Here is a 26,516-nt window from a genome sequence, read left to right on the forward strand (position 1 = left end):
TTTCGAAAATCATATTTGAAAATCGATAAACAAATCAATGAATCGTTATCAGACACGCATGTTGTTGACTAAAAAGAAAGTTTGAGACTGTTTAGGTTTCTTCATAATTTAGGTTTATAATTTGGGACCCAACTTATGGCTGTTGGCAAACTGTATACTTGTTCCACTTACGAGTTGAACAAATTTGAAAAGTGTTGCTGTGTTTTTTTAGCCCGCCACCTGGTTATAATTAGCCACAGTTGCCATTTTCCATAACCCCCAAAGGAAGTTTTTCATTCCCTATTCAACACTGTAGATTCCAGTTAACCTTACTATAACTTCAATAGAGATCTTTAAACATACAAATTGCCAACCGCCATAATTGGACAGCGCTTGGGTGTCAAAGCATTAACTAAATTATCGATTATCTTGGCCGCTTCCTTGTTTCTGTTTTTTCCGAGTCTCAGTTGATCAAATTCCCCCTTGGAATGTGTAGGATGTGTTAGTATTGAGCACTTGGCTGGCAGAAGAACTGCCTTTTAGCACTGAAATTGAGGAATTGTTGGAGGTGGAGGTTGTTGTGGTACTGCTTTGTTTACTTTGTTTACCACTGCTCTGTTTCTTGTTGTTTTTGTTGTTCTGGTTACCACTGTTCATGAGAATTGCGTTGTGGTTGAGAGGCTGCATACTTCCGTAAGAGTGGCTTCCTAAAAATAGTTTTTTTTGTTTTCAGATTTCATTACCTTTATAATAAGAGTAAGATTATATCCGGTGTCTTAAACACCAAACTTTTCTGGGCAATGGGCTCTTTTCTTTAGTCCTGAAATTTTGATCGACATTATCGAAAAAATGTATCCAGGTGAGAACAAAAAGATATGACAAAGGGAAAAAATTTTGAAAGCTAAAAACAATCTGCCTGAAATAACTGGATGTTCTTTTTTAAGCATTGAAAACTGCATCCAAAAAATTCTCAACTCTGCTTGAGAAGGAACGCAAGAGAAGCTCGCATGTTGATTACGTGGAAACTAAATACTACAACTCAAGAACTTCGCTCAGAAACAAAAAAAATGCTTCGGAGGTTTTTGGTAAGTACACATAGGAGCATGGATTTAAAACATTGAAGTCTATTTGTGTTCTATTTCGCTCTGCGCAAATTCTGAAGTGGTGATAACTGTCAAAAAACATTAAAAATAATATACGCCGTTGACCAGTGACTGAACAGTTCTTATCTAAACAAGATGGTTCTCAAGGTTGCAACAGCAACCATTATTTGCCGTCAGAAAAACCGCTGGGAGTATTCAAAAGCAACTCATATGCAGTGAAGAAATTGACTTGCACTGTTTGAAACAAAAAAAATGCATTCTTTTTTTTCAGCTGACAAAAACGAGAACTCCATAGCACATTATAGAGAGCTAATGTAGTAGAATTAGGATGACACAGACACAGACAAATCATACAAACACCAAACACGCACATTGCAAATGCAATAAATTTCAAAAATAAACCCCAATACAGAAAAAAAAATTTCTGGCAACTGATCATTACTTAAGGTGCGTCATGAGCAACTAAGCCTTTTTTACAAGCCGCAAAGTGATAGTGGCTATCATTGGGGACATCGTGAAATTTTACATTTCAAAAAATTTGAATTTTATTGGGGCGCTGTGTTTTTTAAGATGTGTCACATATATTCATGATTTTTGAAGTCAAATTGGAGTAATGATTTTGATCAAGCCGAAGCAGAAAATGAAGCAAAAATGCGAGTAGTTTTGTGGCGTTACATAATTTGCTCTAATTTTTTTTTAGTAGAGTGAGAATACGGTATTTGAACAAAAGTTCGCTTTCTCGCTGGTGGTTTCTTGTTCACATGGGGCGATTTCTCTTTGGTTTTTACTAATTTTTCAATTTTGTGGATCGGTTTTTTTCTATATAGTTCCCACAATCCATTCATAGTTAAATCGAGGCCAGTTTGTTGTTAGAATTGAAATTAATTTCCTCTGTGTTGGCGTTTTGTTCTCGCTGGCGGCATTTTGACGTTGATTTTTCTTTTTTTTTCAATTTTTTATCTGATTTTCTTAGAAATGGTTTTGCCAATTCACTCATAGGCCGTTCTAGGTCTAGTTTTTTGTTTAGTTGTTGAAATTTCTTTGATTTGTACGTCAGGACTTGCTGCTATGTTTTTTTCATGTCCTCGTCTCAATCGACGATTCTTATTAGGACCTGACTTCTTGGAACTGAATTTTTCAACGACTTCAGTTACTTCTACAGCTTTGCAGTTAAAATTTGGGTGCGTGATCTTATTTCTGCTTTCAGTTCCATTGCATGACTTACCACACTAAAAAGATTGACTTCTGACCTCACTTATGGTACTTTAAATTTTATGAACATATGTTTAATAAAGAACAATAGTGTGCATCTAAGTACTGCTAAAATTATATGCCTTTATTCTTGAATATGAGTTTTTGTCATAAATTTTTGATTTCGATTATAAATTTTGACCGAGCTCTTTTAGGGCTTTTTCTTTATAGACCGTATGTGTCATAAAATTGACAGTCCAAACCTAACCCAAAAAATCTAGTGGTCTATTAAAGGATTGCAGGTCGATCTGTCTATCTGATTTCTGTAGTAGTTTCAGTTCATGGAAGGCAACAAGCTTCTATCGAGACTATTTTTCAACAATCTGTCGGTTTTGTTTGTTTTTTTTTCCAAATACATTTGTGTGATCTGTTTTAGTCATTTTTATGCATTGGCAATAAACAATGAAATACAAAAATTTCAAATTTTTTCCAGAAGTTTTGTTATTTTTTTGTCTCATCAGCGCAATGAACGTATTTTTTCAAGTTCTCGCAGGTGCGTTGCGAGTGAGATTTGAAGAACAGAATTTTTTTCGGACAAGATTAAAGCAAATACAAATTTTATGTAATTTTTCTATTGTATGAATGCCTTCTGACAGTTTTTGCGCTCTGCCTATATTTTGTCTACCATCTCAAGTCACAAACCCAGACCTATTCTTTTTCTCTCTCTTTCTCTTTTACGCATATATTACAAACAGTACATACAAACGACAAGCAACTATTCACTTACTTACACCCACATAAGCGCACGAACACACGCACACAAAGAAAAATACACAAATGAAACTGTTTTAATTTTCTTTTTGTCAACTGATCCTTACCCATGGTTTGCATCGTTTATTTATGTCTTGTTTGTTTTAACTGAAATACTAGGTTTGGTTTTCTTGAGGCATTGCTATTGGAAATCGTAAAGTTGACACCAAATGTTTAAATGAAACGAGCATAATAGGCTAATTTGTTTTTTTCCAAATCTCGATGATCTGTTAAAAGCTGGAAATGAAAGACACAATTTTGGTTTTGAGCAGAATGATAACCCTAGTTTGTATCAAAAAATAACTAATTCTAACTTTTAAGATATCGGACGGTTATTTTACTCTGCCTCTATATGTGTATGAAATGTAAGGGAATTTTGAAGGCTGTCCCTAAAGATTTTTATTCAGTAGCAAAGACGAAAAATGGTTTGAGTAAATTTTAAGCTGTTTCGGCGTTTTCATTATTTGGAGTATTTTTAAAAACAGAAAATTTTATTAATGAAAAGGAAAAGTCGTTGGTTTTCGTATGCAGATTTTTGCAATAAATAAACCAATTAGTTTTTCATTTTACAGAAGCGCTCACAGTCTGGAAATGATCCAATCGAAAATCAAATACATAATACTTGTGAAGTGAAAAAATAATTTTCTTATTGTTTTCCGACAAAATTTATGAAATTTCGTATTGAGTTTTTCAAATTAGCGGTGAGTAAACATTCCATCTCTCGAATTACTCTCTGTTGTTTTATATTATAGGATTTTGGTCCGAAAGATTTTTTCTGACAACACGGAAACACAAACAAAAAAGATAACAAAAGTTTTCAATCTTTTTCGATAATGAATTATGTTCATTTTGTGGTCGTTCCTTGAAACTGTTATTTAACGGTTCCGCGGCTTTGAGATTACTTAAATCTTAAATTGTTAGTTCTGATAAATTAAGATTTTTTGCAAAAACAACTCGAGAAATTAGTAAAGATTACGTTTATCTGCTTTTAGTTTTACATTTTCAAAGTTGAATTTCGCAACTTCACTACATGCATCATGTTTGGTGTTTGTCAGTTATTACCTGTTCCAACTTTACCCAGAGTGCAAAAAACTACAATAGACGTCAATGTTTCAATTTTATACCCATATGTATCCTTAAAAAAACCTTGGAAACAAAAGATTTTTTTCTTGGGGAAGTTCATGAGTTACAGTATCTAGTTTCACATAATCAAAATGCGAGCTTCTCTCTCGTTCATTTTCCAGCAGAGTTAAGAATTTTCTAGATGCAGAATTGACTCGTCCATAAAAGAACATCCATCCAGTTATTTCAGGTTCATTACTCCGGTTGGGTGCAAAACAAATCAACATATAAATAACTTTATTTTGCCCACCGTGTAACGTTCATTAGTTAAAAACACAAAGCGTGCGACAAAGAACACCTAAAAAACTTTATAGGCTTCTATATTTTCCCCTGCTATTTTTCTTGCTACAGCCCCGAGACAAAAACTCTAACACAAGTGCTTGACTGCAAATCACGGTCGCTTGAAGATTGCATTCTGTCCAAACAACGCGTTTCCAGGTCCTGTGAAACGTCAAAAAGGTTCTAAATGAAACTTCAGCTCAGGGGAAAAAATGTTTTTCTTGATTTCTACACCTTTGCACACGCATTTATTTTTGCCGTATTTGTGCTGAGGAAACATTGCTCTCATCTACAACAGACAAGTAATAGTTCTTGCAAAAAGGAGGCTACTATAGCATCGAAAGGAAATGGCATCAATTTACCCATAAAAGAATGTATGCGTCTGATAATCTGGAATAGCTATCAAGAAAATTCTTCTCAAACAGGAAAATATAGTTGGCCACTGAGCAAGACAAGACAAGAACAAACTAGCTCGAACTCTATCTTTTCAGTCCATGAGGTCTCCTCGTCCTTGCTATGACGTGGCATGGGGCGAATGTCTACGCAGGACTGCTCTTTGCAAAAGGAAAATCGGATAGAAAATTATTATTGATCGAATAGGATGAAGATTAGCCTTTAATTGGAAATCGCTTTGAAATCAGTTGTTGACAAATTGAGGATTATTCTAAGCAGGTGTAGTGCACTGAGTCTTTGACTGGCATGCCATAGTTGTTAGTGGCCTCGCTTGCGCTTCATTAAGAAAATTTATGTCGTTATGCTGTAAAAGCTTCCCGGAAGAAACGCTGGTTGGTGTGCAAAAACTGCAAACAATGTTGAGCTGTCTGAAAACTATTATTGACCGTTCCAGACAAGAAAGTTGGTTTTGATTGGCAAATGTAGTTTATTACTCTTTTCAATCGGTAGGGTACCACATGTGGTCCCCGTTTATGGTAAATAAAACACCATAAAAGTAAAAAATAAATTTTGACATTTCATGTACAGAAATTTTGTTGCGGTCTGACATTTAAATCTCATTATCTCAAAAACTACAATTAGTTCATTCTTTTTTCATATGCTATATCGTAGACTAGTGCTAGTCACTGCCAAGTTTCCTCAATTTTGAATTATTAGTGTGAGAGCTTTTTACATTTGCACTTTGTCCCTTTGAGATAGAACCTTCATTTTCAGTAACAATGTGTATCTTACTAATGTCTAACGACTCACGAAGTTTGGTTTTGATATCTTTTTTTATTTTTGAGTTATTGTCAAAAAAACGTATATTTTAGCCCCAATTTGGACATAGCTGAAAATGTGAAAATCTGTTATTTAGTTCATATTACCTCAATTGTACTTGTTTATTGATTGTGCACTCAAATCTCAGCTAGTATAGTGCTATTTGATCTGTTTCAACCACAGTTGGTCATTTTACGTACACTTTCTTCATATATTTGCCAGTAGTAAATTTATTCAAGTATTTATGTTTCCTGTACAAAAAATTGACTTTGATTGAGAAAACGGAAATGCAGTTAACTTAAAAGATGATTCTGTTGATTCTTACCATAAAAGCTCTGAAGTCTATGTACCATTTATAAATATGATTTGGTTTTGCTTTCATTGATTTTTAGTGAACATATATCTATTTAAATATTACGCACGCTTTGTTTAACTTTATATTTTATGCCTTTATAACTTGTATTGGACAATTAGACAAGAAATTAACCGTCTCATAATACAGTCTCTTCTATTCTTTCTAATTTGAGAGAAATTTATAACGTGAACAGGGCGGCCTTAAAACTTAGTTGGATAATATATTGATAACCTAAGATAGGCCCAAACAATTGGTCCGCCGACCCGGACAACCTCGAAAATGTTTAGACGAAAGCAACAGAGTCCTTCTGGAGCCCGCAGTTGTGGTGTATATCATCAGTCAACTGATTTCGAAACGGTGGAAAATGTGGATTATCATTATCAAATTGGCTAAGGAATACAGAAAAAACTTAATGATCTTCAAATGAGAAGAGCAGAACTCAGAAAACAATTTGGCTCAAAACTAAGTAGAGCAGCGAGCATCAAAACCAATCTTGATAAATATCTTGCCCTCGACGAGAAACTAGTTGAAAAGATGAAACATTACAGCACACGGGTCTCATCGAAGCACAAAGCAGATCTGCAAGAGAAACAAAGAAACTTGTCTTTGAAAAGAAAAGAACTTCTGGCATTGTGGGACCAGAAGAAGAAGTCAATGGAGACGGCAAAGTCAGTGAGCTTTGTCAAAGAACCAACGCCTTCAATCGTTTCATCCTTAAATGGAGCCGAGGAGGAAACAGGACAAAATATTGAGCCAACTCAGAACACCGGCGCAACAGACTCAAACCGATCAGCCAAAATCGATAGATGTCTTGCCCGATGTTTCAACAGAAGAAGAATTGACACAAAAGGAAGAAGTGCGAACTGAAAGAAAACGCCAAGTGCAACTGAGGCTTGAATATCAGATGCAGAAGTTGAGAATTGAACAGGAAAGACGAGCTCGAGAGACTGACGAGCAATTGAGACAACTCGAGGAGCAGAAGACACTCGAAATGTTGAAACTCGAAATTAACACCAACGAGGAAGACGAACTTCAACCTGAAAATTTGGAAAAGCCAATTGAACCAGACGGTGGAGACTTCTTGGGCAAAATCGGCTGCAGTGACGATGAAGACTATTTGGGCGAAAACCGGAAACTTATTCAAGCACAGGGTGACAATCAACAAAATGCAAACAATGTTGCAGCCTCATCTCAGTGGAAATACAGTAATAGCTGGCTGCGGTCACTGATGTCACAAGGCAACTCTCGGAGAGACGGTGTGTTTGGCAGCGCTCCAGTCAGACAACTTCCGGGACCGGTGAGCTCAAACCAAGGGCAGCATAGTAAGTTTAAAATTTCTGATACTTCGCAATCAAGTCCGAAACACGGCTTTAATCAGCATGATATGTATCCAGTAAGTTCTGCAGTCATTCGCACTTTACCAAAACTTAAGTTAAGGGAATATAATGGCGATCCTCTTGATTGGCCAGAATGGAGCGGCATGTTTCTGTCAACAGTCGATCGTAGTACCATATCAAACGACGAAAAAATGACGCATTTAAAAACGTTAACTGGGCCGGCACAAAGAACGCTGGCTGGTATGGGTTATTCGGGCGTTATGTACAACACAGCTTGGAAAACGCTTGAGCGCAAATGCGGTCACTCGCACTTGATAATAGGATCGAAGTCAACTAAAATTCAGAACCATCCACAATTACGGCCGTACGATAGTGCGAATTTCGTTATTTTTGTTGACACAGTCGGAAATTTTGTAAATGTTCTGCAACAATTCGGTTACAGCAACGATTTGTTTTCATCAAGTAATCTAGACATGATAGTTAATAAACTACCGGCAGACATGAAACGCAGAGGGTTTGCACACATTGAAACAGCGTCGCATAGGTCGAGGCTGCCCAATTTGATTGAATTGAACGAATGGCTACAAGAAGAATCTTTAGTTCAAGAACGAATGAAAACTGCAGCAACAAAGCAGTTTCCAGAGAGTTCGTACAGAGGAAAAACAAAATAGCGTCAGTTCAAGTAGAGATCAACCAAAAAACTCTACTTTTACTAACGATAGAGAAATAAGATTTCAGAAACGCCCTATCGACGACGGAGAACATCCACTTTGGAAGTGTGATAAATTCAAAAAACTCTCTGTTACGGAACGGTCAGAAGCGGTGAAACAAGCTAACCTCTGTTTCAAATGCTTGACGGGAAATCATCGCGCCAGAGATTGCAAATCGAAGCTCAAATGCGGAAAAGACGGCTGTGAAAGAAATCACAATCGCATGTTACACAACAGACAAACTGTGACACACGAGTTAATCCAGTCACCAAATCAAACAAGTGAAACCAACCTGGCAAATGAGACAGCTTGGTCAGTCAAAGGACTCCTCCAAGTTGCACCGTTGCGCATCTACGCTGAAGACGAAAGTTTTGTCGAAACTAAAGCTGTTTGCGACACCTCCTCATCTCAGACTTGAATAGACGAAGGTTTGATACAATCTCTACGCCTTGAAGGAAGAAATACTTCAATGTCGGTGACTGGGATTCATGGAATGAACTCAATCGACTGTTTGAAAGTACCGGTCAAGATTGAACCGGCCGACGAAATCAGCGACACGGTAAAAGTTGGATCCTCGGTTTACAATGTAATCAAGCTAAGTAAATGTTATCCTCATTTATCGTGCATAAGACTGAAGAAAGTTGACTTGAAAGACGTAAAAGTGATTCTTTGTCAAGATGATTACTCCCTAATAAGACCTTTAGAGTACAAATATTGTGGAAAAAATTCTCCATTGGCAGTTAAAGTTCCATTAGGCTAGACGCTTAGTAGTCCACTGCCAAATAGCGAAAAGACAGAGACCAGTTTCCTAAGCAGCGATAGCAAAGAGAATCAAAAGCTAATAGAAACTGTGAGAAAGTGGTGGGAAATCGAATCCTACGGTACAACATTTCAAGTAAACCGCAGAACACTTGAAGATAAAAAGTCTCTTGAAATACTAGAGAAGACAACGTTAAAACTACCAGAACGGTTCCAAGTTCAAATGCTCTTTACTGGAAAAGAACAAAAACTTGATTGCAATATTTCTTCAGCCCTCGGACAACTACGATCGCTAGAACGAAGATTAGCGAAAAACGAGTCTTTAAAAAAGAAGTATAGCGATTCAATAAAAAGGATTTAGCAAAAGGCTATATCTCCTTGCTGGAAAAGGGCGAACTTGAACGTCAGGATGTTTGGTATCTGCCTCGTCATCCAGTTGTAAATCCCAGAAAACCAGAGAAAGTGAGAAGAGTTTGCAATGCTGCAAAAGGTTTCGAGGATACTGCCTGAATGACGTTTTGATGAAATATCCCGATCTTTTTCAAATTCTAATTGGAATCTTGTTCAGATTTCGAGAAAACTGTGTTGCACTAACCGCAGATTTTGAAGAAATGTTTTTGCAAATTCAAGTGCCTGAACAACAAAGACGCTACCTCAGGTTTCTGTGGGCAGATGAAGACGGTAAACTGATGCCGTACCAGTACAACCGGCACATTTTTGAAGCAAATTTGTCTCCAACATGTGCAAATTATGCTCTGCAGCAGTGTGCAAAACTGTTTGGATTGGAACATCCTAGTGCATCGCACGTGGTAATGGATAACTTTTATGTGGACGATATGCTTCTCTCGGTTCACACCATTGAACCAGCATCTGAAGTATTCCATGACCTGAAGTCATTGTTAGCAAAAAAAGGCTTCAACCTCACAAAATGGTTTTCTAATTCCGAAGATTTATTTGAAAACAGTGAAATTACGCCAATAGAAAGCGAAGATAACCCTAAGGTCTTGGGACGTGAATGGATAGCAGCCGATGATCTGTTAACTGTTCGAAAGGACCAAGCGTTTCTGCAGAAAAAGAATTGGACGCAAAGACAAATTTTGTCAACGGTGTCGCAAGTGTTTGATCCTCTGGGATTCATGGCACCATTTGTCATTCGAGGAAGGATGTTAATGAAACGAATCTGGCAGACACAAGGTCAAAAATGGGACTCGCCGATAGCCGAAGACATAAACACCGAGTTTAAAAAATGGGGGCAAGAATGGGGTAATTCAAAACAATTATCCGTCTCAAGATGGTACAATCCGGAATCTTGTGACAGAGTTGAGCTACGCGTCTTTTGGAGACGCGTCGGAAGATGCCTTTTGTGCAGTAAGTTACGTTGTAATTACTAAACCAAACGGCGATAGACTAATAAGGTTCATTGTTGGAAAAACAAGGGTAGCTCCAATGAAGCACCATACCATACCAAAATTGGAGTTTATGGCAGCAGTTACAGCGAACAGAATTAAAGATCTAAGTTTGAAAGAACATAGAATTTCATTTGCGTCAATCTATTTGTGGAGCGATTCAACTACTGTTTTACAAATGGTTGCGTAGTAGTGACAAAAACCAGCCTACTTTGTTGCTAACTGGTAGCAGAAATCCTAGACAGTTCAACAGTTGATCCGTGAGGAAATATAGCTGGAGCTGACACCCAGCTGATCTGGGAACGAGAGGTCTCTCCATTAATGAACTGATGCAAAGTGACTGGATAAACGGACCGGATTGGTTAGAGAGCGAAATTAACGAAACAGAAAATTGGGAGCAAGAAGCAGTAGTTCCTGATCGAGAAGAAGTTTTTGCTAGTAGTTCGAACAAAAATTCAGCTCCAATTGAGTGGAAACGATTCAGTAACTTCAGAAGACTGAGAAATGTATTTGCGAGAGTATTGAATCTGAGAAATAGGAACAAGGAAATAACCCCTGAATTTCTTGATCAAGCAGAGAATCGAATATGGAAGTTAGTCCAGAGAGAAAGTTACACAAAAGAAATAGCTTCGTTGAAGAAAGGAGACTCTGTCAAAGGCAACAGTAAAATTGAATCCATGAATCCGTTTCTGAGCGAAAATCTAATAAGAGCAAAAGGTCGACTTAGACGTGCGAACCTCAGTTGCGGAGAAAAGCATCCTGTTATTTTACCACATTCTCATCCAGCAGTTAATTTATATCTCGAATTTCAGCATAAGCACAACCATCACCAAGGTGTTGAACATATTAGAACTGAAATTCAAAGAAAGCTTTGGGTAACTGGCCTAAGAAACGCACTGAGATCGGTTAAACACCAATGTCTTCACTGTAAATTGAAAAGAAGACAAACATCAATGCCAATGATGTCAGATTTACCAGTAGTCAGAATAGAAGATAATGTAACGCCGTTTACAAACACTGGAGTAGACTACTTTGGACCGTTTTCAATTAAACTCTTCCGAAGAACAGTGAAAAATTGGATTTGTCTATTCACGTGTCTCAGCGTCAGAGCAGTGCATATGGAGATTGTTCAATCACTGGACACACAGTCTTGCTTAGACGCAGTTCATCGGTTCATAGCGAGAAGAGGGAAACCGAAAACAGTAATTTCTGACAACGGAACTAACTTTGTAGGCGCAGCGAACGAATTGAAAGCGGCCTTCAAAGAACTGAACCATTCTGAAATGCAGCGCAACTTAGCACAAAACGATATAAAATGGACTTTCAACCCCCCTGCAGCTCCATATTTCGGTGGCGCTTGGGAGTCTTTAGTGAAATTGAGCAAAAGATCGATTTTCAATATTTTGGGCAAAGAATCTTTGAAAGAAGAAAACCTTTCGACAGTAATTTGCATAGCAGAACAACTACTCAATAATCGACCTCTAACAGCAGTTAGTAGCGATGTTGAAGATTTGGATACGATAACACCGAATCATTTCCTTGTTGGGGGAGCAAACGCGTCATGGCCCATTTCTCTTTTTTAGCGATAACAATGCTTCATATCGAAAAATATTCCGACACATCAGCGAGCAATTGAAAGCCCTTTCGAAGCGGTGGATGAGCGAGTATCTACCATCACTCCAACGCAGAGCAAAATGGAGAACTGATTCAGGCGCGGACATAAAAGTGGGAGAGTTAGTCTGGATGGTTGATGAGAAGGAAAGCTGCTTCAACTACCCTTTAGTCAGAATTCAGAAGCTTCATGAAGGAGACGATAAAATAACTAAAATGGCAACAATCAAAACTGTTAAAGGAACTTATATACGGCCATTAGTTAAACTTGTTACATTAGATATTGACCGCATTTGAAAGTATTTTGCTAGAATCAAAATAGGGCCGGCTATGTTGCGGTCTGACATTTAAATCTCATTATCTCAAAAACTACATGTCGGATTTAGTTCATTCTTTTTTCATATGCTATATCGTAGACTAGTGCTAGTCACTGCCAAGTTTCCTCAATTTTGAATCATTAGTGTGAGAGCTATTTACCTTTGAAAATTTTCCCCATGTATTAAGATTGCTTATAGAATTTATAAGGGAGACGCACTTTGTCCCTTTGATATAGAACCTTCATTTTCAGTAACAATGTGTATCCTACTATTGTCTAACGACTCACAAAGTTTGTTTTTGATATCTTTTTTAGTTTTTGAGTTATTGTCAAAAAACCGTATATTTTAGCCCCAATTTGGACATGGCTGAAAATGTGAAAATATGTTATTTAGTTCATATTACTTCAATTGTACTTGTTTATTGATTGTGTACTCAAATCTCAGCTAGTATAGTGCTATTTGATCTGTTTTACGTAGTTGGTCATTTTACGTACACGTTCTTCATATATTTGCCAGTAGTAAATTTGTTCAATTATTTATGTTTCCTGTACAAAAAATTGTATTTGATTGACAAAACGGAAATGCAGTTAACTTAAAAGATGATTCTGTTGATTCTTACGATAAAAGCTCTGAAGTCTATGTACCATTTATAAATATGATTTGGTTTTGCTTTCATTGATATTTAGTGAACATATATCTATTTAAATATTACGCACGCTTTGTTTAACATTATATTTTATGCCTTTATAACTTGTATTGGACAATTAGACAAGAAATTAACCGTCTCATAATACATGGCGTTTTGTGGTTGGGAAATTTACCCCCAGAACTTTATCCCCCAGGAGAAAGTGATATGTACAAAATGCATTTCTTGAATTATTCTCACTTTTAACGTGGAAACAATCAATTGATTGATTAGCAGTTCTGCGGATAATATGTCAGATTTCGTTAAAAGATCTCTTGACCTTTAGATTTTTATTCTCATGTAGCATATTTTGATTCGCAATTCATCTGTCGGTTTATCCGTTGTATTGATTAATTGTTCAGATATTGGAAAAATAAATAACTAAATGTGATAGCACTGTGTATCGAAACAACAATTATAGATTTTTAAGGGGTCTTTGATTACCTACAAAATATACTGAACGTATCGGCACTACCATTTTAGAGAGATTTTGGTTGGTTTGATTTTGAAAGCTCATGCTTGAATCAATCTCAATTCCTAAATATCTGCTTCGTTTTATCTGTTCTCCTTTAAAATTTATTGCGTCAAAATCATCATTATGACTCGAAAAGGAAAGTTTGTCGGTTTAAACAGCATCAATTGTTGACCTGTTTTGTTTGGGGTACATTTGAGGTCAACATTTTGTTTTTGATATCCAAACTTGGATCATCCAAAAGATAAACGATTTTGAGATTCCCTTATACTTTTTCCTTAAAGTCATTGATGTAGGTCAGGAAATTGAGAGACCTCGAAATAAGTCCTTGAGGAGGACCATGGTTGATAAATGTCCAGTGTGAAAAAACGTCCCCCAAAATCAAACATTGCTTTCCGTGAGCAAGAAATGACTCGAAAAGTTTTAGAGCTTTATCTGAACAACCCTAAGTGCTTAAATATACTGAAATTTTTTTGAAATATTTGATAAAAAAATTGAGTTGAACATTGAAACAAGATTTATGGTAATTGCAACTAAGCTTTCAAATTTATGATGATACTGTAAGGCTTCAATTTAACAGCAAACCAGAAATTGTGGACAATTTATACAATTGAACAGTAAATTCACTATCATTGAGCTTTCTTTCTGTGTATTCAATGAATCTAAGGAAGGCATTCAAAAACTTTTGTAATAGTAGGAGTTGTTGAAAATGAATAGTGAAACGTCCTTTTAACCACTTAGCAGCTTCCATAGCCCAAGCATTAAAAACAATCGGGTTTTAGATTTGTTGTTGTCAAAATGGTCTCGTACAGTTCTTTCGGCGTGATTGCTAGGAGTCTTAATTCCTCTTTGAATTCAATAGAAGAAAATACCTGCTCATTTACTTTTGTCTCCTTGTTCTTCCTTGTCTGATGAAAACTCCTCTTTAAGCCATTCGTAATTTTTTTTTCAAAAACATCACTGTCTTCAACTTTAATCGATAACGACATTTAAGTTTTCGCGTTCAATTCTCTTTCTGACAAAATTCCAAGGTTCCTTATTTGTCGCAAGATCACGGTAAAATTGATCGAAAACACATAGTACGATTTCTTTCGCTTCTTATGAATTACAACTTTTGTTACCTTAAACCATTTCTGCGTTTGCTCAGATTTAGTTTCATAAGCTTGATGAGTCTGTTTTTCTGAAATCAAAAATCTCAATTCTGTTTGTTGTTAACCAAGATTTTTTATGTTGCATTATCTTGAGAATGAGATGTTTTAAGCGGAAAATATTTCTCCTGAAAGGTACTGAAAGCTTCAACAATAATGTTGTACAAACTATTTCCATCTTCGCATTGGTAAATTGGACTCCAATCTTGAATGAAAACCTCTGGATTTATCAAATTCTTTACATTTTTTGCTGAAAAGGTGGTCTATTATACCTCGTTTTTTTGCTGCAAAAAACTCCTTTAAAATCAGATAGCCCAAGTATACTGGTGGGGAGAATATATGGACATTTTTAATTTGGTTTTTTGACTGCTTGCGCAATACAAGTTGGTTTCCTTTTATTTGACAAAGTGACGCCTGAATTACTTGAAATCCCATTTATTAGACTAGGTTTTTTATTGTTCAAATCATTTTGGCTTCAATCACTGATTAACAACACTTCTTCTGTTATTGAATATGCAGTGGATGTCTCAGGTGTTAATTTGTCAATCAAAAGATCCGGTTGTTGTTTGGACAAATGATGCCTAATCAGAACTGATTTGCCTGATAGTCTCAATAATTCAGCCAATAATGACTCAAAAATACTCTCATTAGGTAGGTTAATATCATCTCTTCCTTTCGACGCCCTTGTTTTAGGAATCCACGTTGTAACACCTTACTCAGGACAAACTCCTGTTTTTGATGAGCGCATTCTCAATAAAATGATGTCTGGAGCACCAAAATTTTTCAGGATTAATCCTGGTTTCTTTAACCAAGTTTCTGTTAATACTACCATTGTGTAACCTCCAGCGTGAAAATTTAGTATTCAGACTCCGTGCAATCAAGAGATATGTGCTTATAGTACCAATGTTTTTGTCTATTGTTTCTAATAAATCTCTGATTATTGTATGCATGAAAAATGAAGCCAGCATTTGAACGAACATCGCCACATGAGAGCAAACGCATAGATTGTTGAAGAAATTTTTTTTCGAGAAAAAAAGAACAATTTGATGAATTGAAACCTTATTTTGTTATCATTAATTTTTTTTGGGTTGTGTGACAATTCTATAGTTCAAATAATGTTTGTTCTGGACAATAGCAGAAATGCAACGCTCGTTTCGCAGCACAGAACAGTTTTTATTTGTTCTTATTATTAATAAGAGTTTTGCACACTGTTAGCGCAAAAGGAGGAACTGTTGGCTATTGTGCGATTAGGCGCTGAGGTAAAAGAGGATTGTGAGATTGTGCCATAAATCTTGTTGATGATCGGAATTTCATAAAGGCGGCCTTTAAAATAGAGAGATTACGTCGTGAGTAGAATGCGTCAACTAAGAGTGATAAACTGTCATTTGCTTCTGCGACTTGTTCCAGCATATGCTTCCGATTAATTACGACAAATTAGTTGAGACAAATTACTAACGACAAATTCTTAGAGACATATTAATTATTTTAGTTTATAAACGATTGAAATTTTACTTCTCAAAGCAGAAAAAAAAACTTCAAATGCCAGAGAATTTGGCCGTGTGTTTAGCTACTTTGAATTATGAATAAATCGAGGATAAATTGTGATATACACCGACTTTTATTAGTTCATAAGTTCTGTGTTTGCACATATGCAATTTAGATTGAAAAAGGAAGATTTTTCCCTTATAGCTCCGGCTACGCTTAGTAGAGCTGTGGCTTTCTTTCCGGGAGCTTATGAGTGAAGCTTTATTTAAGTTTAGAAACAGGCAACATTTATTGGATGAGGATAATAAGGAGGCTGCACCAAACCTAAATGAGAAGAATTGTGATGGTCTGAGTTGGAGTTGGAGCTTGTGATGTTAGTTGAGGAGTTATGGCTGGCACCACTAGTGACAGTTGTGGTCACGTTCGAAGTAGAAGAGGACGAATTGTTGTTGCTGTTGGTGTGGTTATAATGGTAGCTTGTGTTTTGAGGGTTGTATTGGTAAGAGTGTCTGTTTGTCACTTTTGACATCGGCTTGCTGGGTCCATAACCTAAATTAAAAGTATCAATTTAACTTAATCAGTAATTGATCTATAATTCATATAGTTAACTTTTCCTGAATATAGGTTGCCAGGGTTCAAAATGTCAAAGCATTCCTCACTGAGTGTTTTTATGACAAGGAGGAACAGATACCATATTTCTAAAATAAAATAAAAGCAAAATATCTCGATACAAATTGTTAGCACACTGTTACGGCTGCTCAAGAATCTCAGCGGAACCGATATATCACAGCCTGGTTCTCCAGTTTTACGCCGGCCCGGTTCTTCACAGGGTTCGATTGACTAACAATCTCGCAGAATTAATTAGTCGCTCGGACGTATTAAAGGACTGTAACTTTAATTTCGTTCATTGAAGTTAAGAAAATCCTTAGTGATAGTCTATGTTCAATCTCGTGCTGAAGTTTGTAAGGCTTTAGCCAGTGTTAGTGATGTTGCTAACTTCTCGTCAAGTAAACTCAACTAACTTAAAAACTCGCAAGATCTTAAGATCTAGCGAAACATAGCAAAAAAGACTGAAGTTGTTAAAGAATCAAATTTTAGTCAATCTGAGAGACAACTGTTCTGTATAAGAGTTTCTAATGGGTCTAAATACAATTTAGTTTCGCTAATCAAACAAATTGGTTAAAGTAGATAATCAAATGTTTATCATTTATATCATCATTGCTACTTGTTTCTGATTGGTTAAAAAAGAAAATGATTTAGGTCATTATTTACATAGTAAATGTCAAATTACTGCAAAATTTACTTTAATTGACATCAGCACGGATGGTTAGTAGGAAGCTCTAAATGCCTCGAATGTACGATATTTGACCTTTAATGATCACCTAAAACATCATAAAATAAAAAACTTAAGAAATTTAATAATAAATGACAAAATATCAAAAAATGCCCATATAAATTTTGCACCATATAAGTGCTAATAGCCACACTTGTGGGTCTGATGCAATGACGTTCGTTGGGTCCATGAGTAGCTTAGAGGTAACCCTAGCCGCGTGCCATATCCTCGGGTGGCTCGGGTTTTCCCTTCCAAAAAACGGGCGGGGGTGTACAAAATTTCGGTCCCAACTTGTAAAAATTTTCAGCTTTGACCATTTTTGAGTTTTGACGAATTCTAAGTTTTTTCAGTTTCAAAGGTTATTTCTTGCTGTCTGATGGCTTTTGTAGCTGAAAAAATCGTTTTCGGTCAAAATTGCTACAAAAATGATCAAACAGCAATTGAATAATAAAATTTGAAATGCTGTAAAGATCTGGCGTGTTGTAACGAAACAATCAATCAATCGAGTTAGTAGGTTTTGTCCTCTAACTTAAAACAATTACTGATTTCCAAACTATCCAGCAAAAATCCAACTATATGTCGAGCACTAGAAAAAAAATGTTTGTGCTATATTGTCTGAAATTTTTTATTCGTTCAATTTTGGCAAGCCTAGCTATCGCCAAGTCTTTACCGGTAGTTGGCAAGTCATAATACGAGTCCACTTAGAGTAACGAACCGGTCCTTTTTACACTTGTCAGTCTTGTTTACGTTTTAGCCAAAAACTTGAAAATCTGAACCATTAGTAAGCCATAAGAAAATCAAACAAAAATGATGGCCCTCAGTTTATGATGTCAGGCATGTCATCTTTTTTTTGTGCTGTTGGGATGATCGCTATGCAGCTAAAAAATAGTTGAAAATTCCTCAAAACGCACAATATATGCTATGCTCATTTGATCCCTCGGATGCTATGTTATTGTTTTGTATCAGTTATGATGTCCCCAAAGAAAGTGGCTAATAAAGTATCCCAAAACGTCACCGTTCACAATTTTTGAAATTCTTTTTGTCAATTGGGAATCAGTCATTAAGTATGACTCAAGTCTTGGCAAAGAATTGATAGACTTAAAGACTTGCAATGAGGTTTGCCCGGTACTGATGTAGACTAGTCCTTTGTCCTGGTAACTAAAAAGTGTAGTTGTTGGAATGGAATTAAGTCTTTAAATCAGGTCTTTAAAAGTAAAAAAGTTATCCGTAATCCTCAATTTTTTCTTAATTGAAGACTCCTGGAATCGTTCGAAAAGTAAGTAGAGTGTGAGTTTTGCGGAGTTTTGGCATACAAAAAACGCTGCGGAAACATGGCTTTAAATGGCTTAAGCATGCAACAAAACTTACATTGGACCAGTTTGAAACTCGAACCAGTGTCTCTTACTTGAAAGCTTTGGTTGCTAACCATGACACTTACTGGTCTTAACCTCTAGAATGTGGGCATCTCTTATAACACATTCGCTGACTTTTTCTTGTTCCCGGAGGCTTAATCTCTTCGGCCAAGTATACGCTGAACAAGTAGAGCGTTTTGTCAAAGTCAAGTTTAACATATGCACAATTTAAATTAGGTTGTTCTCTCTGAATCTTCTAACACTCGAACTTACCTTTGAGCTCTGTGAATATTTTGGTGAAGTAGGCTGGCTCTTTATTTATTCTGAGCATGTGAGCACTGCAGCAGTTGATGATGCGCACACATCTGTCCCAGAACTTGTCCTTGTTGTCCGATTCCATCAGAAATGGCTTCAACGGGTAGCTGATCTCGTTGCCTAGCAACCACAACATCAGATATTACACTGGCTTTCTATTTATTTATAATACTTAACCGAAAAAAGTACAATTAGAAACTGATCCCCTCTAAGTCTCTCAATGAAGACAAAAGTCCGGAATGTATGGTTATTCCTTAACTTATTCCAACGATTTTTCTCTATCTGCTACTTTTTTAAAACATTTCTATTCTTAAACCCCAATTTAGTATATTCATTTGCACATATTTCTGATCGCCAATTCTTAATCGTCTGGTAATTCTTTCACATAACAGAGCTGCTATTTTAATTCTATAAAATGAAAACGCTTTGAGCATCAGCGAACTTCAGTAAAAAAAAAAGAGCGTACGTGCCAAGACACTTAAATGCCAGGACGCACAAGTTCTTGAACAGAGACAATTTCGGTACTGAAACATATTAAACAGATAGTAACAGTTCAAAATCAGTGCTGACAAACAAGTAACTAAGTTTTCATGTCCAGTAAAAGGGTCTAAATGAACGGTATGTATTTTGACATGATTATAGTATGATGCAGTACAAAAATATCTATAAACAGTTGTGCTTTTCCTCTGTTTCCGCACTGAAACCAAACCGGTAGTAACAAATCCAAGTTGAGGTGCCAGACAAGAGCGACCTTTGATCAGGCCATTCACTTAGGTCTGGTACCTCAATCTGCAAACGCATGGCGACACGTGGATATATTTATTAAGTGTGGCGCAATCTTACCCATGTAGCTGTAGCTCATGTATAGACAAGTAAGCACAACAGCTTGTAGTTCTCTCTCAGATGTGATCTTGTCTCCGTCCACCATGTCTCTCACCAGCAGGAACACAAACACCACATTGGCCGGACTGATGAACGCAATGTCCTGCCAACCCTACAGAGGAAAATAAATGGATGACTTTAGGGAAATAATGACAAAAAAGCCGAAGAGATTATGACATTATTTTCATACGGATAAGGTTAACAATTAATACAACAGTAACAAAAATTCGAAGTTGATGCCACCGAGTTTTGGAGTAGGCAAATTTTCGAATTCTCACTTTCTCAACTGTTCTCTAAACCAGAATATTATTGTATTCTCCCGTTGTTAATTTCTCAGATTTTTTTCCCGATAAGTTCGAACAAAAACGGTCCATCTGGTTATTGTATATTTTTTTCGCCCTTGTGATAAATATTCTCAAAACCCTAGAGCACAACACTAATGTTATGAACAAAAATTGCCAAAAAACACAAGAGCAATGCAAATGTTGTAGTTGAGTCTTCGTTGTATCCCACCGAATGAAAACAAGACAATTAAAAAAGCAAGTAAAATTGATACTAAGCAACGTGACCTCATACAATGGAGTAAAAATTCTAATTGAAGCATCAAAAACTGAAAATTGTAAAATTTGGGCGCTTTTCATACTTTTCAATTAGACAAACAGAGTTTTTTGTGGTTAGATTAAGTGCACAAATATTCGTTCCAAACAATTGAATTCCATGTTGTCAAACTCATCAAAATTAGAACTGATCTACAGTTCATAATTTTTTTAAGAAAAGAAACTTGTAAGAAATATAATCCTATCAATTAATCTAATTTCATCAAAAAACTGCCGTAAAAGGGTTAATAACAATTTTTTTTCAAGGAGTTGTAACAATTTGTCCATTGTAAAGACTGCCCAGGAGTGTACAGGCAGCAAATCAAAATGTTTAAATGTAAAATAAAATGTCTGTGTAAGTCTCTGTTTAATCTGTGTAATGACCCTCGCTATAAAAAAAATAATTTTCTCGTTGCCAACAAAATTTTGGCAAGAGAAAGATAAAAAGAGAATCTGGAGAAACAACTTTGAATTGAGGAGTAAAACTGCTCACATATTATTTTAATGTTTGAAAATTGGCTAGTATCCGGAATTCATTTTAAAGAATTGCTTCACTTGAAAAAGTGGGTAAGAGTAACAAATGTTGGATACGCACGAATCTTGGTGGCCTCAACACAAACTAGGTTTTTTGGAATCCGTTTTATTATTATTTTTCATTGCGTCAAGTATCTCCAGAAAAAACTTATTATTGCTAAAAGTAAAATTATACAAACGAATAATTAAAATTCACTATAATCTATAATTTGTTTTGCTCTCAGTTTCTTACTACGTAATTAATCAAACTCAATCTACATAAGGAAAATCTACATGTTGGGTTATGGACTTTCGCAAGCGGAATAAAAAGCGTTTTTAACTAAGTAAAAGAATTAATTTCTCAAAAATGAGAGAATAAAAAAATGATATTTTACAGTAGAATTTAGAGATTTACAGGAGAGATCTGATTATTAGATCAAGATGGTGATTTGAATTTGGGGATGAAAAAAGACTCAAAAATCAGCTGTATATATACCCATTATCAGTGTGAAAAAGTCAAGATACAAAATTAATCTTAGCACCGCGATTTATAGTGGGGGTCGCAAAGGTTACCCAATATGGTTTGCTTCTGCAAATCAGTCGCAAAGGGAACCATAAATGGAATGCATTTGCACTTTTCTAAGAATTCATTCACACTTCCGGAGATATCATCATCATTTAATACATGCTGGGAAGATTTTACCTCACTTAATCTAACTCTAATAATAGTTATCTAGATTCACCAATTTGAACCGAATATTGATTCTCATCACCATTTTTTGACTATTCATTTATATAATTTCTTTGATCGTAGTCATATTGCTTGTCTTTCTAATCTGGTAAGTCAAACTTTCTTTCTAATTCTCACTAAGTTTAAGACTATAGTTTGATTGATATTCTAACACTCCCTCTCAGACTTGAGCTGATTGCGTAGAGTCTGTTCCCATTAAAACTGCTCTGAATGTTTCCACTTTCGAAACGGGTAAGGACTTTGTGAAGATGTCCGCTGCCATTTTGGCTGTAGGGACGTAATGAATTGAAATAGTCCCATCCTCCGTCTTGTCCCGGATGAAGTGAAACTTTGTTTCGATATGCTTGCTCCTTTTGTGCATGACTGGGTTTTGGCAGAGTCTGATACAACTTTGGTTGTCTTCTCCAATTGCTATTGGACGTTTCTGTCGGATGCCAAAATCCTCTAGAAGCTGTTTCAGGTAGAGTGCTTCCTGAACTGTTGCTGCCATGCTCTGATTTTCTGCTTCTGATGAAGAACGAGCAACTGTGGCCTGCTTCCTGACACCCCAGCTGAGTGCTGCGCCACGTCTGTTGAGCTTGAAGTAATAGCCCGTTGTTGATTTTCTGTCGTTCACGTCTCCAGACCATTCTGCATCACTTTTGTTTAAGTAAGTTTTAAACCTTTTGAACCTTAAAGATATCGCAGAAGTCGTTTTCCGCACATCCCGTGTTGATTGGTAGGTGCATTCATGTGTCTGGACAGAATGTTGACTGTGAACATGATGTCTGGCCTCGTCTGTTTGGCCAGATATAGAAGTGATCCAACCAAGCTTCTGTAGATCCTCTGGTCCACTTCTTCGTCTCCGTTCTGTGCTGTCTGAAGTTTCAAATTCAAATCAGCTGGAGTTCTTGAGGGTTTGCATTGATCCATTTGAAACCGCTCAAGCATTGTTTTTTTGTAGCGTTCCTGGTCGACTGTGACTTTGCCCTCTTCTCGTCTGATTCTTAGACCCAGAAACCAGTGTAGTCTCCCTCTGTCTTCCATGTGAAAGGTTGCTTCCAGTGTCTTCTTGACATCAGAGACCACTACTATGATGTCATCAACCCAGACCAAGATGAAGGTGTGATCTTCTGCCTCTGATCTTGCGAACAAGCAGTGATCGTTCCTGCTTCTGGTGAACCCCTGTCTCAGTAGGAAGTTTGCCAGCTCTTTGTACCAGTTGTTAGCAGCCTGTTTCAAACCATAAATTGATTTATTTAATCGACATACTAACTTCTCCCCATCTGATCCGCGTTTTACAAACTCCTGTGGCTGTTCCAGATACACTTCTTCCTCGATTAGTGAGTGCAGGAAAGCAGTCTTGACATCAAATTGGTGCATCACATGGCCCTGCTTCGCTGATAGCTGAAGTAGAATCCTGAATGTCTCCGGCTTACAGGTAGGCGCAAAAGTCTCAAAGTAGTCCAGTCCTTCCACTTGTTTGAAGCATTTCGTCACATAGCGCGCTTTGTATTTGTCCACTTGACCACTGGGTCCCATTTTCACTTTGTAGACCCATTTGCCCGGTATGACGTCCCTGTCTGTGGGTGGTCTCACTAGGTTCCAAGTCTCGTTGTCTTGGAGTGCCTTGACCTCGTCCTTCATTGCCCGGTGCCACTGGTCCCAATCGTCACCTTGCTTGGCTTCGTAGACTGTTTTGGGTTCCACATAGTCGCCATCAGTCACAGCAAGATGGGTCCTGACTTCTCCAAAAAATTGCGAAACATTCCTTGCTCGTGTCCCTCGTCTGGGCTCTGCTCTGTCCGCGTGCTCCAGTGCATCTTCATTGAAGCCAACTGTCTCTAACTGTGAGAAGTCTTCTGTGTCACTGTCTTCCAGTGACTCTGAGTCTCTGTGACTCCCTCTTGTTGCAGTAGATCCTTCATCTAGTGCTGTTTTTCCAACATCCGAGGCCTCTTCTCTCAGTGTTGTTTCTTGAGTATTCACGCTCCCTGCGTCATGCCACTCCTCCTTTATTGCAGTAGATGTGTCCTGTCGTTCTCTGTTGTCATCATCTTGATGACCATCATCTGGGTGCCAGATTCCCAGTTCCGACCCATCATTTAGTAGGTCAGCCGTTTCTTTGTTGTCAGGGATTGAGCCCACTTCAGACTCCTTGATGATCACATCTCGAACTGCCATCACCTTGCGTGTGTTGGGTATGTACACCAGGTATCCGTTTTATCCTTCAGTGTACCCCACAAACTTTCCTTCCAGTGCCTTGGGTTCAAGTTTGCTGACGTCTCTGTCCCTCTTCCTCATGAAGACTGTGCAACCAAAAATTGATAATTTACTAATTGGAAGCTTAGGTGTTATACCTCTCATCAGCTCTGCTGGGCATTTTTCTTCTCCTCGTCTCACAACCAAGTTTCTGATCCTTTCTGCGTGAAGAATTGCCGCTCCCCACATCATCTTGGGAAGTCCTGAGTCAATGAGCAAACATCTTGCCATCTCCAGCAGTGTCCTGTTGCACCTCTCAGCTAACACATTCTGTTGTGGCGTCTCTGGTATGGTCTTTTCCTGTAGAATGCCTGCATCTAAGCAGTACGTCTTGAACTGCTATGAGAGAAACTCCTTCGCATTGTCTTGCCTCAGCTTCTTGGGCGTCCCCACACTGAGAACAAATTTCTTCAGGCTGGCCAGTGCTTCACTCTTTGCCTTAAGCAAGTCCACAAACACAAACATCGTGTACTGGTCTGCAAACACAATGCAGAACCGGAACCCTGACAGTGACTCTGCTCTGAAAGGTCCCATCACGTCTGTGAACACCCTCTCCTCCAGCTTCTCTTGTGCTTGGGCCTCTGCCACTCTTGGTACTGGAGTCTTTGTGATCTTGGCCAATGCACACACATTGCATACATCATCGAGTTCCCCCACTGTCTCTGGTGCATTCCTGACCACATCCGCTGGATTCAAATGACCCAATCGTCTGTGCCACTTCCTTGCACTGTCAAGTTTCACGCTGTTGGAACTCATCTTGAATTCTAGAACGCTGCAGGGTAAGTAAAACAAATTATTTTCTTGTGTTAGTTTTACCCGAGTTCCCTTCTGGAGTTTCATGCAGCTGTTTCCTCTCTCGAAAGTGAAGCTATGTCCCCACTCCGTGCATCTCGAGACTGATAGGAGGTTTGAAGAATAGTCCGGCACACACAGAAAATTTTTGAAATCGCATTGGAATTCCCCTTTGTTTGAGGGTATGCTGATCCTCACACAGCCTCTGCCCACCACTCTGGAAGCCTCTCCGTTGGGATATCTGACCACTGATTGAATGGGCACAAAGTCCAGAAACGCATCGATGTTCGTCACTATGTGATCTGTACAACCATTGTCCACTAGCATGCCTGCTGTCTTCCTCTGGGTAAGAGCTGCCCAGCATTCCTCGTCTGGTGTAGGCAATGTTGGACCCATTGTCACTGACTCATGTTTGCCTCCAACTCTTTGTCTCTTGCATGCCCTGTCTAGGTGACCCTTCTCACCACACTTATTGCATTGTGCTGTCTCCTTCTTCCTGCAGTCCTTGGCAAAGTGTCCAGGGATCCCACACACAAAGCAGTTTCCTTTCTTGGGTCCCTTCTTGAAGTCACGCTTCACTGCCAGTGCCACTGAACCACTTTGTCCCTTGTGTCTCTGCACCGTGCTCTCATGAAAGTTCTGCAGCCTTTTCCTAAACTCTGTGAAGTTCGTTGCCGGGTTGAAGCTTTCCTGTATAACAAAACTTTCATACCTCATTGGCAGACCATTGAGGACCAAGGCGTTGAAGAGGGTCTCTGAGACTGCTTCCCCTGCTTCTTGTAGCCTTGTGAGCAACTCCTGTCCTCTGATGAAGAAGCTGTCCAAATCCTCAGAATCTTCGAGCTGCAGTCGAGCAAGCTGTGCCACTAAAGTCACCACTGTCGGCGTCTCCACACTCTGAAATCTCTCTTGCGAAAGCTTCCAAGCCTTTGCTCCATCTCCAATGCCATCATCTCCCACACAGTCATGTCTCATCAGCATGAGGGTTGTTGCATCTAGAGTCAGTGCCAGATGGCACCACACATTGTTCCGTTTCTCCTTGATGTCTGCAACTTCCTTCTCATATGCATCCTTCAGCACCTTGTGGTTCTTCTTCTCATCATTGGTTGCCCCATTGGCCAGTGGCGCAGGCTCATTGGGTTGCTCCTCTGTCCCCAGTAGTGATTTGTAGAGTCCCTTCGTCTGCATCATCGCCACAAATCTTGTGCTCCAGATTGGAAAGTCATGTGCCTTTCCTGTGTAGGTCAGCGGCTTCACTGTCTGTTGATCCATTGAAGTTTGAGCAGGCAAAACAGTTGTGAAAAGAAAAGGTACTAAGCAGAAAAGAATTATGACTGTCAACAACAAATTAGTTTTGTTTTGGAAATTAATTTTATGACTTAGAAAATTGCTGGGCCCATAACCTGTTGGGTTATGGACTTTCGCAAGCGGAATAAAAAGCGTTTTTAACTAAGTAAAAGAATTAATTTCTCAAAAATGAGAGAATAACAAAATGATATTTTACAGTAGAATTTAGAGATTTATAGGAGAGATCTGATTATTAGATCAAGATGGTGATTTGAATTTGGGGATGAAAAAAGACTAAAAAATCAGCTGTATGTATACCCATTATCAGTGTGAAAAAGTCAAGACACAAAACTAATCTTAGCACCGTGATTTATAGTGGGGGTCGCAAAGGTTACCCAATATGGTTTGCTTCTGCAAATCAGTCGCAAAGGGAACCATAAATGGAGTGCATTTGCACTTTTCTAAGAATTCAT

General features: G+C 37.8%; 1 protein-coding gene across 1 annotated transcript in view; it reads right to left on the reverse strand.

The window, feature by feature from the left end:
• Positions 1 to 340: 340 nt before the first annotated feature.
• Positions 341 to 26,516, reverse strand: part of LOC142350006 (uncharacterized) — a 58,855-nt gene continuing 32,679 nt past the window's right edge. The window contains exons 6-9 of the mRNA XM_075401897.1: positions 19,825 to 19,975; positions 18,940 to 19,101; positions 16,306 to 16,530; positions 341 to 686 (exon numbers count right to left, since the gene is read on the reverse strand). Coding sequence (XP_075258012.1) covers positions 451 to 686; positions 16,306 to 16,530; positions 18,940 to 19,101; positions 19,825 to 19,975 — 774 coding nt within the window. The 3' untranslated portion in view covers positions 341 to 450. The remainder of the gene's footprint in view (positions 687 to 16,305; positions 16,531 to 18,939; positions 19,102 to 19,824; positions 19,976 to 26,516) is intronic.

Source organism: Convolutriloba macropyga, chromosome 11, assembly GCF_964194025.1.
Source record: "Convolutriloba macropyga chromosome 11, txConMacr16.3, whole genome shotgun sequence".
In the NCBI taxonomy this organism is placed as follows: Eukaryota; Metazoa; Xenacoelomorpha; order Acoela; family Convolutidae; genus Convolutriloba; species Convolutriloba macropyga.